We start from the raw sequence: 15,770 nt of genomic DNA on the forward strand, positions 1-15,770 counted from the left end.
CATCGACTGCCCTCTTTGTTGCCTCTGCTTCGTTTTCCCTCTCCGCAGCCATGCATCCCCAGCGTCCTCTTCCCCAGGCCATGCCCTCCTCCTCTCTGGGACAGCACCTGAGGGACCTGGCCATGGGTCTGGGAAGAGGCAAGAACTTCCTGGGAGGAAACTTCGCCTACAGTTTCATCCAGTCGGTTAAGGAGTGCCTGTATTTCCTTCTCTGTTGCTGGTGCATCAAGGAGATCCTGGACTGAAGGACTGAAAGTGAGAGTAGATCAAGTGGTCAAACATTGATTTTCCCCCTTTTCTCTGTTGGCACCTATAGTGTAATTTCAACCAGCTTTCATTTCATCGGGAATGGAGTGTTTGATCGGCGGTGCTGGCAAAGCATTGGCAAGTATAAGTCTTGTCTCATATGACAACAAACAACCACTTATGTACTTGAGCACATTCTTTCTAACTGATGTAATACAATTTAGGTTTTATACTGTTTAAAGGTCCAGTGTGTAGGATTTAGGGGGATACGTTGGCAGAAATGGAATATAATATAATAAGTATGTTTTCTTTAGTGTGTAGTCACCTGAAAATACGAATCGTTGTGTTTTCGTTACATTAGAATGAGACGTTTATATCTACATAGGGAGCGGGTCCTCGTCCACGAAGTCCGCAGTGTTGCACTGCCGTGTTTCTACAGTAGCCCAGAACGGACAAACCGAACACTGGCTCTAGACGGCCACTATAGTTAGCAGCCCCTCTGTGACAAACAGCATCAGAAAAACAACTTTAAATCACCTGGTTTGTTTGTTTTGGAGAGGAAGAGACCTCTGCGGATAATTCGTCTTGCAGAGAAAACCTCCTTAACGTCTGAAGTTGTCAGACACATCAGCAGGTGCTAGGCTCGGGCAGTCTCTGACGTGTGGAACAGTGTCGGAGAAACACTGATTTGTAACATCCAACTGCTTCATTCAGTGTTTTTACTGGTTTACATCACCGGGTACATTTATTTTGGAGAGGAGGAGACCATGGCGGGTAATTCAGCTACAGGTGAAAACCTCCTGAACGTCTGGATCAGAAATAAGGTGAGCACCCATTAGCAGGTGCTGGGCTGGTGGCCTTTCTCATCCAAGGAACTCTGATTTTTAACTTGAAACTTATTTATTCAGAGTTTTTACCGGTTTAATTACCTGTTCCATTTGTTTTTAAGAGGAAGAAACCTCTGCGGATTATTCGACTCCCAGTTAAAACCTTCTGAACATTGAGCACTGAAGGAATTCTAAGCGGGAGAAGTTTCAGGTGGTTGCACTTTTCAATTCTCACCACTAGATGCCACTAAATCCCCCTAAAGCTTACACACTGCTCCTTTAAAGTGAGGTTCTCAATTTCAATGATGTGTACTAAATCATAACATTACGTAGTGTGTTAAGATATTTTTATCTCTGTTTTTCAGTGTCTGTAGGATGCTCTTCTTGGGTTCCGGGAAATACACTTGAACATTTCCAGAAACTACGAATGTTCACTGAGAGACTGGGTCAGGGTTTTCCTGCGTTTAACTAAAGAATAGCACCCCATGATGTTCACTGTACAACACAAACTGGTGTGCACTGAATAAAGGAACTCATGACTAGAAAAAGACTTACCTTTATGTCTGCATGTTTGTTCATTTTGTTGTGGTTAATCTTGTAGAAAAGAGAAAAAAAGATATAAAAATAGTGTGATTTAACTCTTATGTGACTTTATTGAGATTTTAAGGCTTGTGTTTATTTAATTTGGCACAGTTTGCAAAGAGGTCTAATTTAAGACCTATGTATTGAACAGAAACAGGATCCATTTTACAAGCTGTCTTATAAGGGAAAGGAGGATATTGTGACCTGGAATCAGCCCAAGCCTGTGGACTACCAGCGTTATATGCCGAGGACTGGTGGTGTTATCGCATGTAACATGTATGTTTTACATACTCATCACCTGCGTTTGTCAATCATCTTGGAACCTTTCCCAGCGAGGAACAGCGGCGCCGCAATGCCATTGGTCGAGCAGGAGGGCGAGGGGCGGGACTAGAGCTGACGCCGTCTGTGATTGGACGAGGAGCGCGTGGATCATGCAAGTTCAGGAGGCACTTTGTAAGTTCCCAAGTTGGATGGTGAGACTCAGAAGTGTCTGCTGTATCTGTGACAGGCTGTGGGGGTCTGAAGTAAAGCGACGGAACACGGTAAGAGTGACCTAAATTTGGATGTAACTTAGTGTTTGTTTACTTTAAAGTAACAACGTCTGTTTTGTTTGTTCTTCCGTTGCGTCGCCACCGTCGTTTATCTCACTTTTTCCTGGTTGCTCGACATGACGGTTAAAAGTTTTGTTTCTAACGGCTAATGTTAAAACATGTCGTTGCTTTTAAACCATATATTGATGTACCTTACGTACACTGGCCTTTAATACGTTGAAAACGTGATTACTGAGTTTGACTTGTTGTTTATTTTGTTTCTCATGTGACATTTCCTGTCCCAGGCTTCACACCCCTTTTCTCAAAGCAGTATATCTAACGTTAAGCTACAACATAATTTGATGAGCTGCTGCTTTGTTGCTGATGCTGTGTGTGAACATGCTAGCTATGGTGCGTTTACTGACATCCCAACATAGCTGTCCTAATGGCCTGTCATGTATTTTATTCCCTTGACCTTTTTTGGTAATTTTTCCCTGCTGAGACGAGGATAATAAGATAAGGCCTACGGCTGTTAAGCTCAAGAAAAAATGGTGTCCACTATTGCCTATTGCATTTTAGGTGGCACATAAACTGAACTGAAGGTAGCTTATTATTTGTCTGAAAAGATGTTAATAAAGTGAGATCAGGCAGGGTGTCATGCATCTTTTAATATGACGGCTATGAAGATATGATGAAGCCCAGACTCCCAAAGCTTTACAGGTTATATTGGATATTTCTCATAAAAAATCAGAGAGTAAAAACAGACTGCAAGGCAGTGAAATTTATTTTCTCTCTGTTAAAAGCCATCGGCTTTGTGATGCAGTTTAAGTAATCCTTTTAAAACTGTCCTTAGAATACATTTCTGCTTCTGTTGTGCTCCCCATGGCCATCTTCTGCATGCTCCCTCCTCTGTCTCTAGTCAATCTCATGGTGGCTATATTTAGCCAGTATCTATTTAAGCCATTCCACTATATGCCCCACAATGCTCCTAGGGCCCTAGGCTAGATTCAGTAGACTTCTCTTGGGAGGCACTCGATTAGGAGACCTAAATTGCAGAGCTGGGAGAGAATTGAATTTGGGGAGTGAAGTGTGTCATTACCCAGACAATGTGGTGTTAATGTAAGTGGTTAGCTCTCTCTGCATTCGCTGAAGAAAGCCAGACTACGCCTGATAAATATGCATCTCTGCTATGTCCTCCTCTGCTGTGTGAGAGTAAAGGCTTTATACAGCTGTAATACCTGACACTTGTATCTGACCAGGAGGTGAAATTGAAATGTCAGTTTGTGTTTCCGCTCGAGTGATCTCAGTCTGGAAAGAGATGTGTTGGTCACTACTACAGAAGTAGATTCAGGGAAACATTTGCACCATATGTTTATCCTACCGTAAAATCTGTGATTCCCAGGCAAGTCATACAGGGAATACGTGTATTCGTTATACAGTTCACATTTGGTGGTTTGTAGAGATTAACAGACCAGTAGCTTTGAAATGGAAAGCCCATTCTGCTGTCTGTATCTCCCCAGAATGGTGCCGGCCTTAGTTACCAGAGTCCTGTGCCAAAACATTTCACAGCTAGTCAAAAGCCAGGGTGACCAAAGGCCCGAAACACACACAAACTACTAATGACGAACTCAATGCTTCCAGGGAGCTGGACTTCCTGCACACATTACACACATGTACTCTCTCACACACACACAGCAATGTGTTACAGTAGCTCCTTTATTGGCAGAATGGGTGAGGCTGAATAGCGAAGGCATGTATTCAAATCCTGCGCATGGGTAAACAGGAGATGTAAATGTGTTTAAGCTGCAGTACTCACACTGTTTCTTGTGGCAGGCCTCTGAACAATACGCCAGCTCACTTAAGGGCTGTGTAGCTGTCGCTTCAGTAACAAGTGCACTGTTAACAAACCAAAATTCTATTTTTCACAATTTAGGATTTACCTTGTTGGAAAATCACACAGCCAGCTTTGATGCAGAGCGTATGAAGACACAAAGGAGTACACATTTGATTTGACTTCTTCTCTGTGAACTACTATTAATCATGTTATCTGTTTTATGTTTCTCTTGTGTTGCAGGAGACAGGCAAAGCCTCTAGGGGGCCATGTCTGGCGGCAGCAGTGCTAACAACAGCTGGACCATCCTCACTTCTGAGGTATCACCACTCTGTAAAGAGCAAAGGAAGTCTCTGTGCATGACCTCAATGAAAATGCATTATTTTTAAAAAAGAAAAGTCTCTGTCCCAATTGATTTTCTTTTGGGTCACCTGGATATGAAGTAGGTTTCTGTAATAAGACTGTCTTTGTTTCTTTTCTTTTTATGATTTTAACTGTTACTCAGAGAGGCAAACTAGCTTAAGAGGCTCTGGCATGATGGTTAGTTTTACACACACACTCACACACACATGAACACTCTGCCTTGTTTAGTGGCACTTTGGCAGGAGCTGTTGTTTAAAAGAGTGATGCTTCGTCACTGCTGATGCTCAGAAGCAAGATAGTAAAAGACTGAACTGTACTTGCAATAATATCTAAATAGTAATAATGTCTGTGTGTTTGTGTTTCAGGAGACTGTTGCTGAAACCCTGAGGCCTCTGGCAGAGGGGACAGAGCACCATGAGGAAGGCCTTACATGTGCAGCAGGTGTGTATCACAATACATTTGAGGATTGTGAGATTATTTATAGCGAAGAAAACACATATTTCCAGCTCACAAACCCATTCTAATTTCCAAGTTTTAATTTGTACTTTTTTTCCCATTTGCCTTCCCAGTTGAAATGTTAAACTATTGCTCTAACAGTCTTCCTCCTTGCCCTGTTTTTCTGTGTTTGATGAGCCAGGTTTTGGGGAGAACCCGCCTGCAAATGGTGCAGAGCCTGCAGAGGGGCTCCCTGTGGAGGGCCACCTGGTAGGACCAGCAATACACATTGTTTTTGATAATGTACTATTTGTTACACAGCTTAGCTGAATATGTAATTATGACTGGCCAATGAAGGCATTTTTATGTTCTCCATTTTGTAATTATACCATGCTGTGGTTGAATACTCTTTCTGAATTGCCTTTAAACTGTTTATACCATAGGCACTAGCAGTGCCTGATTCTAATTGACCAGTGGGTGTGTAGCCACATTATAACCCAAGTATTTATACCTAGAGGATGACTCATTTCAGCTGTTACCAGGCTACAGCTTAAAGGTCCTCTATGCAACATTCAGAGCAGTAAGTCAGCATCAAACCACTGTTTTCTATTTAAGATCCAGTGGAGTGATGGTGTTCTGAGCAGAGAATAAAGTCAAGCTCCCTCTGTCCCCAAGGGTGCATGTGTCCATCCCACTGGCTAGATCATTGCTGTCGCTTGGCACTGCAGTCATATGTCAATTACCACCGATATAGGGACGGCAGCCACCCCCCAGTTCCCCCTGGTTAACACCGTTAGCTCTGTCAGCCGTTGCTGTTGTTTAGCACTGTTTATGGAGTTTGCACTGTTAGCTGTTAGCTGCTGGCTAGCAGAGAAGTCATATGCTTTGAAATTTGCATAGATCTCCTTTGATGAAGGTATAAAACAATTTTAAGTTTCTAGTTTCTATTCAAAGAACTTTTTAAAAAAAGTGTGCATATTCTTGATTGTAGCAGTGGCTTTTTTTAAAGGCATGTGCACAAAATGCAGAAAGTCACAAACATGCCACTTATACCTATTTCTTATATATTTTTAATTTAAAGGAATAGTGCGACATTTTTGCGAGATACACTGATGGACTTTCTGACATAGAGTTTGATGACAATATCATACAGGGTTCCCACAAAGTTTTACCAATGAATTTTCAAAACCTTTCCATAATATTTTATGCCATTTCCATGAATTTATTAAAGTAGATTAAAAAGGGTAGGCCATACATTATTAAACATTCCGAGGCATTTGCAGATAAGCAAACTATTTGCACTTCTGCAAGTTAGCAGAAGTGCGAATAGTCACCTTGCAAAACCCTGAGGGTGCCCTCCTTTTTGGGGTATGTAAAACTGAAGATCATATTAGTGTCAATGCAGTTTGACTAGTATTTAGATTTAAATTTTGACAAATTTGCATGCATTTATTTCTTATTAAACAAACATTTTTTTATGGTTGTTTTTAACATATGTCGCTTGATGATAGAATTTGTTTTAGGGTATTTTTTTTAACTTATTTTAAACTATAGCCAAAACAATGTAGATACAAAACATTCTGTTAATTCCAAACCATTTCCAGGCCTGGAAAACCATTTTTCTGATTTCATAACTTTTCCAGGAATTTCATGAACGTGGGAACCCTGCTGATAAGGCTATAGCCAGCAGCTGGCTAGCTTAGAATAAAGACCGTTAGCACCTAGCCTGGCTCAGCTACAAGGCAACAATATCTTCCTGGACTATTGTGGACTATTTCTTGGTCGCGACTGCTAACATCCTGTAGTCTCCGCTGGTTGCCTAACAACTGGCTCCATCCAAGAAATAGTCCAGAACACAGCCCTTTGTAAAACAGTGAACTGTTGTTTCACAAGAACTGATGTTCAAATGCTTTGTTTTCTGTTTGGATTAAAAAGAAAAAAGAGAGATGTAACATGTTAATAAGTAAACTGTAGAGGTGCTGGTTGCTCCCTTTCCCTTTATGTCAGTCTTTGCTGCTAAACAAACAGCTGGTGGCTGTATCTTTATATTTACTGTCCTGATACTAGAGAGGTATAGAACTTCTTATCTAACTCTCTGCCCAGAGTGTCAAATTTAGGAGCATTGTTTGAATTTAATCCAAAAAACTTAAAAGGGAGCTCTAAATCCTTTGGCTGGCAGTGTAATACCTTAAGGAATATTAATGACCTGATTCTTTTACCCAGGTAGCAGAGGACAAAACAGCAGAGCTAAGTGAAGACACGAGCACAGAGCAACACACCGCCGAGCCCATCACCGTCACTGATGCCTCTGTTCCCACCTCTTTGGAAGTCCCTGACAGCTTTGTCCCTGGCAGTGATGCACTCAGCCAGTCAGAGGGCCTACCTGAGGGCCCGGCACAGTCCAGCTCTGACCCTGATTCATTTTCTGACTCCTACACCCACATAACCCCCTCCCCTGATGAGCCCCCAGCCTCAACGCTGAGCACAGAGACTCTGGGAGGGGTGGAGTTAACGCAGGACGAAGAGAGGCACACGCAGGATGGGGCACTGCATCAGCTAAATGGGAAGGAGCACCAACAGGAAGGGGAGGAGCCTGACCTGTTTCCAAGGACTGACTCAGGTAAACAGGCAGGTATGAAAACTTTATCATGTTATTACATTAATATTATATTGACCTTAGTATCACTCTTTATTTGTCGTTAGATTATCACCTGGTATGCCTGTATCCTTTCCTTTTTTTATTTTAGACTAAGCTGTATGTACTGTTTGTGTTTGAAGTGCACTTGGTGGACCAGCTGGTTATGGAATTGCTCAGTATCTGGGCCAGGAGGTTGTCTGCAGAGGCTGTGGTTGGTACGAGGCAGGGAGCATGATGTGACAGAGAAACTTTTAGTTGCATGACACCCTGCAGAAGTAAATTGGCTTCAGAGGGACCGGGGCCTCTAAAGTTTTTTTGCAGTGTGGTGCTTTTGGTCCGCAGCTCTTTTTCTAGGTACAGCATTAAAAAATGAGTTTTCTTTTGCTCCGTTGTGCATTTTTTTCACACACCTTTTGTTTAACAACTAGTTCAGCGTCAGAGTTTTTTACAGTGCCAATTTATAGTGCCACTGCTCTTCTACAAAAAATAGTGATGCAAATAGTTTAGAAACTCCAGTGCCAGAAGTTCCAAAATGAATCACTTGAATCACTTTCCAGACGATTTATTCAAGATTTAAGCCTTATCTATGCAGTTTAAAGGAAAATAAGGAATGGCAACAGAGCAAATTAACCAGCGTGCCATGCACAGCAGAGCCAATAAAGAAGCAAGTCTTATCTCCCGCGAGGAGTATACTGCAGCATCAGACCGTTTACAGCGCCATCGCTGCTGTGCTATCTAACATCAACTTTGAAACTGCAAGAGCAAATTTGTGCCCAATAATCTGCAACAGCTTTAAAATAATAAACGTGTTAGAAAATAAAATCCTCTAATTTGCAACAGCTATTTTGAACGTTTATGCTTTGGGGGTAACGTCGAGTAGATTAAACCTACAAATTGCAAAGTGAAAGTCAAAAAAATACTTTAACAACAGCTTTTCACACTCTTCCCTTCCACTGCCCCAGACTCCCCTGTGGATTCAGAGGTGGCTGAGGAGAGGACTGAGAAGACGGGAGAGGAGGCAGAGCCAGAGGTGAGGAGAAGGAGGTCTCTCCTAGCAGCTCTGGAGCGGATCGGAAGGACAGAGGAGGAAGAGGAAGGAGAGGAAGAGTTTCAGCTGCCACAGCGGGAGGAAGACAGCGGGTTCTCTGTGAACAAGTGCATCCTGGGTGCTGTCATCCTGGTGGGCCTTGGCACCATCTTTTTCTCAGGTAGGTATCCCCATATGACCTTATGAAAAGGTTTTCTTTTGCCCGTTAATCTGTAAATGAATTTTAGATTAATTTTAAGATGTTAAAGAGCAGTGAGTTAGAGGAAAATGATGAGTTACTAGCAGTAAACTAGACAAAGGGTGCTCTGAGACTGAGGTGTATTATACCTGCAGGTATCTTCATGGACCTGGATGAGGGTACGTTATGTGTGTGAGTGAGCAAATGAGTGCTTTCTGGCCCACAGCATGTGTTTGTATGTATGACTGCATGCAGAAGAAATTGTTTTGCATCAGAGACCTTTTTAAAGGAATACTTCAGCCACAAAATGACCATTTGTATAACAATTACTCGCTGCATGTTACCTTGAATTCGTAAAGAAAACTGGTGGAGGTGGATATTATTCATGAATTGAAGTAAAAGGGGACAGTAAAACTGTATAAAATCATCTGTTCACAAACTCACACAACTCCTGCAGTGCAATGCAAGTCTCATTTATCCAGTTGTGCATGAATTTTCGCTAAAACCCATCAGTACAAACAATCTCATGCACGGCCAAGTAGCATGCCCAAGCACGCACGTGTGTTTGAATTCTGCTCAAGCAGAGCTCATACACAGGTACGTGCTCAGGCATGCTCAAGGTGCATTTGTCCTTGGCAGAAGTGTTTAATATTGGACCGTTTTAGCGAAAATGCATGTGTTTAGGAATTACTAAGCAAACAGCTGGACAAATGAGACTTGGATTATACTGCATAAATTGTATGAGAGTTTGTCAACAGATTTTTTTTTTCATGTATGTATAGTTTTGCTGCCGTTAAACGCGGTCCCCATTTACTCCAGCTCATTAAGAATGATCTTTGTTGGATTTTCTGTTCATCATGGAGGCATGAAAGAAAAAGAAAAGTTTTGTTCATGAATTCAACATAACATGCAGTGAGTAATTGGTATACCAATGGTCATCTTGCGGGTGAAATATTCCTCTGAAAGTGAATTTTAAAAGCCCTGCACGCTTCTAAACTTGTGCGAGCAAGAGAGGGAAGGATTTATGCACTTTTGCGCTGAGGCTTATTTGCTGTTGTTGTATGAAAACACTGTTCTGCATCACTGCAATGTAAACCAACAATTTTAAGCTTGACTACCATAACTTTAAATACCAAATGTTCTTTTAGGTTTTTATAAATAGCTCCTACCATGATCAGTGTCAAAACATGGAGGATAAGGTTTAAACTGAAAAGTTGCAGTTTTCAACCTTTAATAAATATATTGTCCATGATCTTTCGTTTTAGATATTATACGGTGTATACATGCCCTTACTCAGCTCAGAGTACACATTTTATTATTAAAGCCTTGATTGTTGTTTGGGTAGGTGCATGTTTTTCCATAATATGAAAAGCTTTTGCTCTTGTTCTTTGTAAGTGTATGTATTCACATGAACATGAAGCTTTGCATAATACATTTGCAGAGAGTGACTATGGTACAGTGGACCTGAAGGATGCAGAGGTACCAGGAAAACAGGTCAGTCTGACGTCAGTTTGTCACTTCTTTTTTTGTCCTTCTATTCTGTCTGTGTTCTTTCTGTTGTTCATTATAAATACCATTTGAGCGCCGAGTTTACAGCACAGTAAGTACCACCACATGAATTTTTAGTGTGATATGCCCAGCAGGAGACCACCCACAACACTGGCAGCATTGTCTACCAACTGTGCTTCCCTGGACTTTTGTTCTCTCCTGCTTCATCAACATGTACTGTTCTCTAATTTTTCAACTGCTGCTGTCTGGCAATAGAAATTCTGAGAAGTCATCTAAATTTACCATTGTGTTGTACACTGTCTGCAATTTGTCGACAGGAGTGGCTTAATCCAGAGGTTCCTCCGCCCGCAGTAGATGCTGACAGTACAGAGCTTCTAAATAAGTTAGCCAAAGGGAACCAGCAGATTTCTGTGCTAGAAGCCCAACTTCAGGTGTGACTCCATTCTGTCTCTCACCTTATCTCTGTGTGTCTGTGTGTGCGCAGTATACATATATACATAAATGTGTGTCTGTGCATAAACGTGTCACTGAGTTTGTAATATTCTCACAGGACCCTCTTTTCCTGTTCCTTTTTTTTTTTCAAACAGGCACAGAACGAAGAGCTAAAAGTAGCCAAGGGACAGGCAGCAGAGGGAGCAAAGGAGCGTCTGCGGTGGGAGGAGGTGGAGAAGGAAAACAGTAGGTTGAAGAAAGAGATGGCATCTCTCCCTGTCCTTCAGAAAGAGAACGAGAGGATGAAGAGAGAGCTGGAGTCTGTCCCGGCCCTACAGAAAGAACTAGAAACACTGAGATCCACTGTGACTGAATTAAAACTCTCCTCAGGTACAGCGGGACAGAGGGAGGAAGTAGGGAGGGCACGTGGAGGAGGGTAGAAGATGTAGAAGGATTATAGATATTAGACAGCAAGGGAGGGTGCAGCGTGATTCCTCCTTTCTTCTTTTTCTGTTATTCTCACTTGAATGCTCACCTCTCATCTTTGTAGTTGTACTGACTTCTTGTGTTTCCTTCAGCAGCCAGTGAAGCAGCTCAAGCACCTGTAAAGGCCACCACATCGCCCTCCGGTGGCCAGCCAGAGGACAGCAAGCAGGGCACAGCTGGATCTACAGAAAGCCAGACTAAGCAGCCATGGGATGACCAGAGGGGGAAGAAGAAAGATGTGAAGAAGGATAAAATTGGCGAGAAGGAGTGGAAAGAGAGAGAGAAATCTGATTTGAAGGAAGGGGAGAAAAAGGATCGGAAAGATGGCGGTAAAACAGAATGGAAAAAGGGAAAACATGAGCAAGGAAAGTTTGATAAGGAGAAAGATAAGGAAGGTAAGCAATGGAAGGAGAAAGAGTTGAAGAAAGACAAGGCTAGCAGAGGTGATAGTGGAAAGCCATGGAAGGATAGGGAAGGAAAGAAAGAGTGGATAGAGAAGAGTGAGAGAAAAGAAAGAAAGCAGGAGAAAGACTGGAACAGGGCAAAGCATGAGAAAGTGAATGGGGGCAAACAATGGAGGGGTAAGGAGGAGGGGAAGGATTGGAAGGTAGGAAAAGACCGTGGAGAGAAGCACAAAGGCAAGGAGGAACTGAAGGGAGAGAAGGAGTGGAGGAAGGGCCAAGATGGCTTCAAGGAAAGTAGCAAAGAGAAATGGGAAAGGAAAGAAAAAGGAAAGAAGAAAGACGGTAACTGGAAGAATAAAAATGGCAAAGATTATGGTAAGGAATGGAAAGGAAAGGGAGAAAGAAAACTGTGGGAAGACAGCAAAAATCACGGTAAAGAAAGGAAAGTGAGGGATGAGAGGAAACAGTGGAACGAGCATGAGCGGAAGAGTAAAAATGGCAGAGATGAAAAGGAGTCGAGTAAGACAGACGAGAGGAAACAGTGGGAAAAGAAAGAACAGTGGAAGAGAGGAGGAGAGAAAGACAAAAATCACAAAGGAGAGTGGAAAAAGGACAAATCAAGCCCCCAGAAACACAAAGGTGAGCACAGATTTAATGTCCACAAGGAAGAGCACCTGTGGGGAGACGGGAAGCCGCCTCACACACACAGCCGACACTCCCTGGACCAGCCTGAGTACTGGACCCAGCAGAGAGAACGCCTTCAACACAACCCCAAACCACCACAGCAGTGTGACTCACTGGAGACCTGCGCTCAAGCTGAGGGTCTGCTCCCTGTTTCTCTGCCCGAGTTTGAGGCCATCCTCCAAACGTACCTAGCCAAGGCAGAGGGGGCGGGAGTGGATGACTCCAAAAGAGAGGAGCTCAAAAAGCTAGCCACCGAATTCTTCAAGGACGGAGTCTTTGTCCACGACCAGATGAGCTTTCAGGAGTTCGTCGAAGATTTGGAAGATATCTTGGAAGACATGGTGGAAGACGACGACGACGGGGACGATGAGGATAGCGCCATAGAGGATGAAATGGAAGAGTTTGAAAAAGAAGTCATGAAAAAGTTTTCGGCGCCAGGAGCGGTAGAGAAAGAGGAGAGATCCAAAGGGGAGTGGAGGAAGGAGAGCGGACGAGGACGTGGCTGATGATGTGACACAATTGATGGATCTGTCAAAAGTAGCTTAAGAGCAGTCATGACGGATGAGAGGTTATTCAAAGGGAACATTTTATATTGGACCACAAATGCTTACAAGTATACATTTATCATCCTGTCACACCTTTTTACGGGATCTTATTTTACCCCTTACATTTGTTGTCCAAGAAGTTCAGCTTGTAATTTGATTTCACCTTTTTTGGGGTTGTTTTGTATTTTTCACGCACATGCACACACTAGTACTTAATAATGGAGGAAGTCCTTGCATCTTGAATGGACATAAGAGAGAAGATGCTACTGATAATAATGAAGCACAATGCATACATTACGTAGTTTTTGTGTGCTCTATAATCAAGTGTTCAATCCATAGAAAACCCCACACATTTTTTATTCACCTGCAGCTAATGTAATCTGTTGGTGTGAAAGTCATTTCTGCACACACTGCTACTTTTTTCCTTTTGCATAAGGGAGATTAAACCTGTTAGATTGAGTTGGATGTTACTCTGCTTTGACTTTCATGCAGGAATAGATACTGTAAAGTCTTATCGAGACACTGCACCTCTTCCTCTGCAAACTGCACTCTGCACTGATGAAGTCTACCTTTTTTCACTGATCATACATTGTACCTAGAGAATGCCATCTTTATGTATTAATTTCTTTAGCCTAGCTCTTAATGTCAGATTACCTTTAAATCATTAGTGCTTAGAAAGGGTGGCGTGAAATGCTGAAAAAGGTTTAGTGGACATTTTGTGTAAAATTAGCTATGATTTTCTTTGTTTTGATTGTTTGTACATATTGAATTAAATGTGTTTAAGAATTATGCTGACATGCAGACACATATAATTAACTTATTTTATAGAGGTGGGCGTAATATAGATACAAATATAATTGGTTGGCACATAATATATCGACATGTTGAGCATGTATGTTTCATTTCAGGTACGGAGCTTATGTTGTGCACTAAAATGTCCTTAATTTTTTGTTTGGTTATGAACGTAACATTTGTTTTTATCGGTTAGGTTTGTCGTGGCGCTGAGGTCATGGCACGTAGTTTCCAAAAAAAAAAAAATATGGCTAACTTATTAAATGTTGTTGATTGAAGGGCCTGCAGCCACACAGTGAGTGTTTTTCAAAGGGCGTCGATGAAGAAGCGCATAGTGGCAGCTTAGAGAGCTTTGTACGTTAGGATGTTCATATTTTGCCCTGTTACTGTCACAAGAGCAGAATAATAAATTGGGTTCATCCCTGTGATGAAATAGTTTGCTTTTGTCTTCTTTTTACTCCATCTTTAAAATGTTTGTCATTGATTTTACCAGACCATGATTTCAGGTCTTCATCTGAATTCCATCCTGTTTGATTTACACGTCCTGATGATTTTTGCGAGGTCAGAAAGGAAGGTGAGCTCTTTGGTTTTACTGATTATTAATAATAAGTTAATGGTTGTTTGAACAGTTCTCCCCACAGTTTCTGTTGAAAGTCAGTGGAATCTGTAAAAAGATGAATTTGCTGACAGATCAATACAACACAAGTGATGTATTACTTTGTGTTCCATTGCAGACGAATCGGCTCCTTTCTCCTTGGGTTGCCTTTGCCAGACTGGTGTAAACTTCTCGTCTGGGATACTTTTCCCGCTGTTCTTCACTTTTATATTACCTGTATCTGGATGGGTGGAGCAACACCTTGGCTGGTGGTAGCAGAGGAAAAGAAGAAAGAAAGAAAAGAGGGTGAGATGAATTATGATGATTTCACATTCTTCAGTCACTGAGTGTTTGTTTAAACCAGAAACTGGAGTACTGCCTTGGTTAAATGTTGAACATTTTTACACAAATACTGTCAATCAGTACAGTTGCATAACTACACCGATCAGCCACAACATTAACCCGTTCCGATCCCCCGTCTGTTCCAATGGACATAACTTTTCTAAGATGTCTAGAGATCTAAGATTTCTGTCATCTGACTCCACCCAAATGCACAGACTTATCTGATGTCTATGAGCCAATCACAGTGTTCCACATCATCTAAAGTGGACTGTAGTAGAGCCACGTCCCCTTCTTTAACAAACATGGCTGACTGTGAGGCAAAGAGGAGGCGCAAGGATACATTTCAGTCTATCATATTGTTAAACTACATAATTTGTGGTTAAACTGTGTTTAAAGTAACATGAAGAAATATTACTTATAAATGTCAAAAACTCATATGAAAGACTTAAAGCTTTTAGTCAACGTCTTATTGATTAAGCCTCCAGAATATTAATTTTAGGAGATTTTCAACATGCTGTTTTCTGGAGATACTTTGAGAAACTGAGTATATTTTGAGTTATGATTACAAATACAACACAAATATATACGTAATATTTTTTTTTATCCTAGTATTCATGTGGATGCCACTTGCCATGCACCAAACACCACTGCAGACCAAATACACCCCCTCATGGCAACAGCTCCTAATGGCAGTGGCCCTCCCAGCAAAACAGTGCACTATGCCACACTGCTAAAACTGCTCAGGAATGGCCTGAGAAAGTGACAAAGAGCAAAGGACATCGACCAGGCCTTCACATTCCTCAGATCCCAGTCTGATTGAGTATCTGTGGGGCATGCCAATACCCAAGAGCCAAGTCCATTGATAGTAGGGCCTCCTTGGATCAGCCTTGGCTCTGAGCTGTCTAGGCAGAGGGAGCTGCTTCCATCAGGGAGTGCTTTTGCCATTAGGGGGTGTACTTGGTCTGCAATGGTGTTTGGGTAGGTTGTGCATGTCAAGTGGTATTCACATGAAAACAAAGATGTAACAAGATGATCACCTGTTTTAATGTTGTGGCTGATCCTATGTGAGAAAGATAAATAACTGGTTCTCTGCATGTGAGAAGTATTGATACTTAGCCCCTCACAACAAAGCAAAGTGTCGTTCCTCCTGATAATATTGTGAAACTGTTCCACTATTGCTTCAGCAGGAACGTCATATACAAACAGAAACACACAATTTATACTGCTGCCTCTGTGGAAAAGCAACGTCTCAAGCAGCTTCACATTCCCTAACGCACACTCTTCTGTAATGAATAACTACCTA

The 15,770-nt window shown here is 41.9% G+C and overlaps 1 protein-coding gene across 7 annotated transcripts; it reads left to right on the forward strand.

The window, feature by feature from the left end:
* Positions 1-1,438: 1,438 nt before the first annotated feature.
* On the forward strand, positions 1,439-13,966 carry pbxip1b (pre-B-cell leukemia homeobox interacting protein 1b). 7 transcript variants are annotated; one of them, XM_050047276.1, is made up of 12 exons: positions 1,439-2,197; positions 4,260-4,336; positions 4,522-4,556; positions 4,745-4,820; positions 5,017-5,084; positions 7,038-7,446; positions 8,415-8,660; positions 8,834-8,857; positions 10,120-10,172; positions 10,505-10,618; positions 10,775-11,009; positions 11,198-13,966. In XM_050047276.1, the coding sequence occupies exons 3-12, from the start codon at positions 4,551-4,553 to the stop codon at positions 12,697-12,699; spliced, it is 2,733 nt and encodes a 910-aa protein (XP_049903233.1). In that variant the 5' UTR covers positions 1,439-2,197; positions 4,260-4,336; positions 4,522-4,550; the 3' UTR covers positions 12,700-13,966. The 7 variants fall into 7 exon arrangements, with proteins under 7 accessions (XP_049903233.1, XP_049903229.1, XP_049903230.1 ...); XM_050047272.1 differs by lacking the exon at positions 4,522-4,556; XM_050047273.1 differs by lacking the exon at positions 4,522-4,556 and having other exon boundaries at positions 11,201-13,966.
* Positions 13,967-15,770: the final 1,804 nt, after the last annotated feature.

The sequence above is a fragment of the Epinephelus moara genome, chromosome 6 (assembly GCF_006386435.1).
Source record: "Epinephelus moara isolate mb chromosome 6, YSFRI_EMoa_1.0, whole genome shotgun sequence".
Classification (NCBI taxonomy): Eukaryota; Metazoa; Chordata; class Actinopteri; order Perciformes; family Serranidae; genus Epinephelus; species Epinephelus moara.

Bases quoted from the DNA above. Each gene is read 5' to 3' on its own strand.
- pbxip1b (XM_050047272.1), top strand. From the start codon at position 4,286: ATGTCTGGCGGCAGCAGTGCTAACAACAGCTGGACCATCCTCACTTCT. The intron at 4,821-5,016 runs GTGTGTATCACA...TTGATGAGCCAG, and splicing joins AGGCCTTACATGTGCAGCAG to GTTTTGGGGAGAACCCGCCT. The intron at 8,661-8,833 runs GTAGGTATCCCC...TTATACCTGCAG, and splicing joins TGGCACCATCTTTTTCTCAG to GTATCTTCATGGACCTGGAT.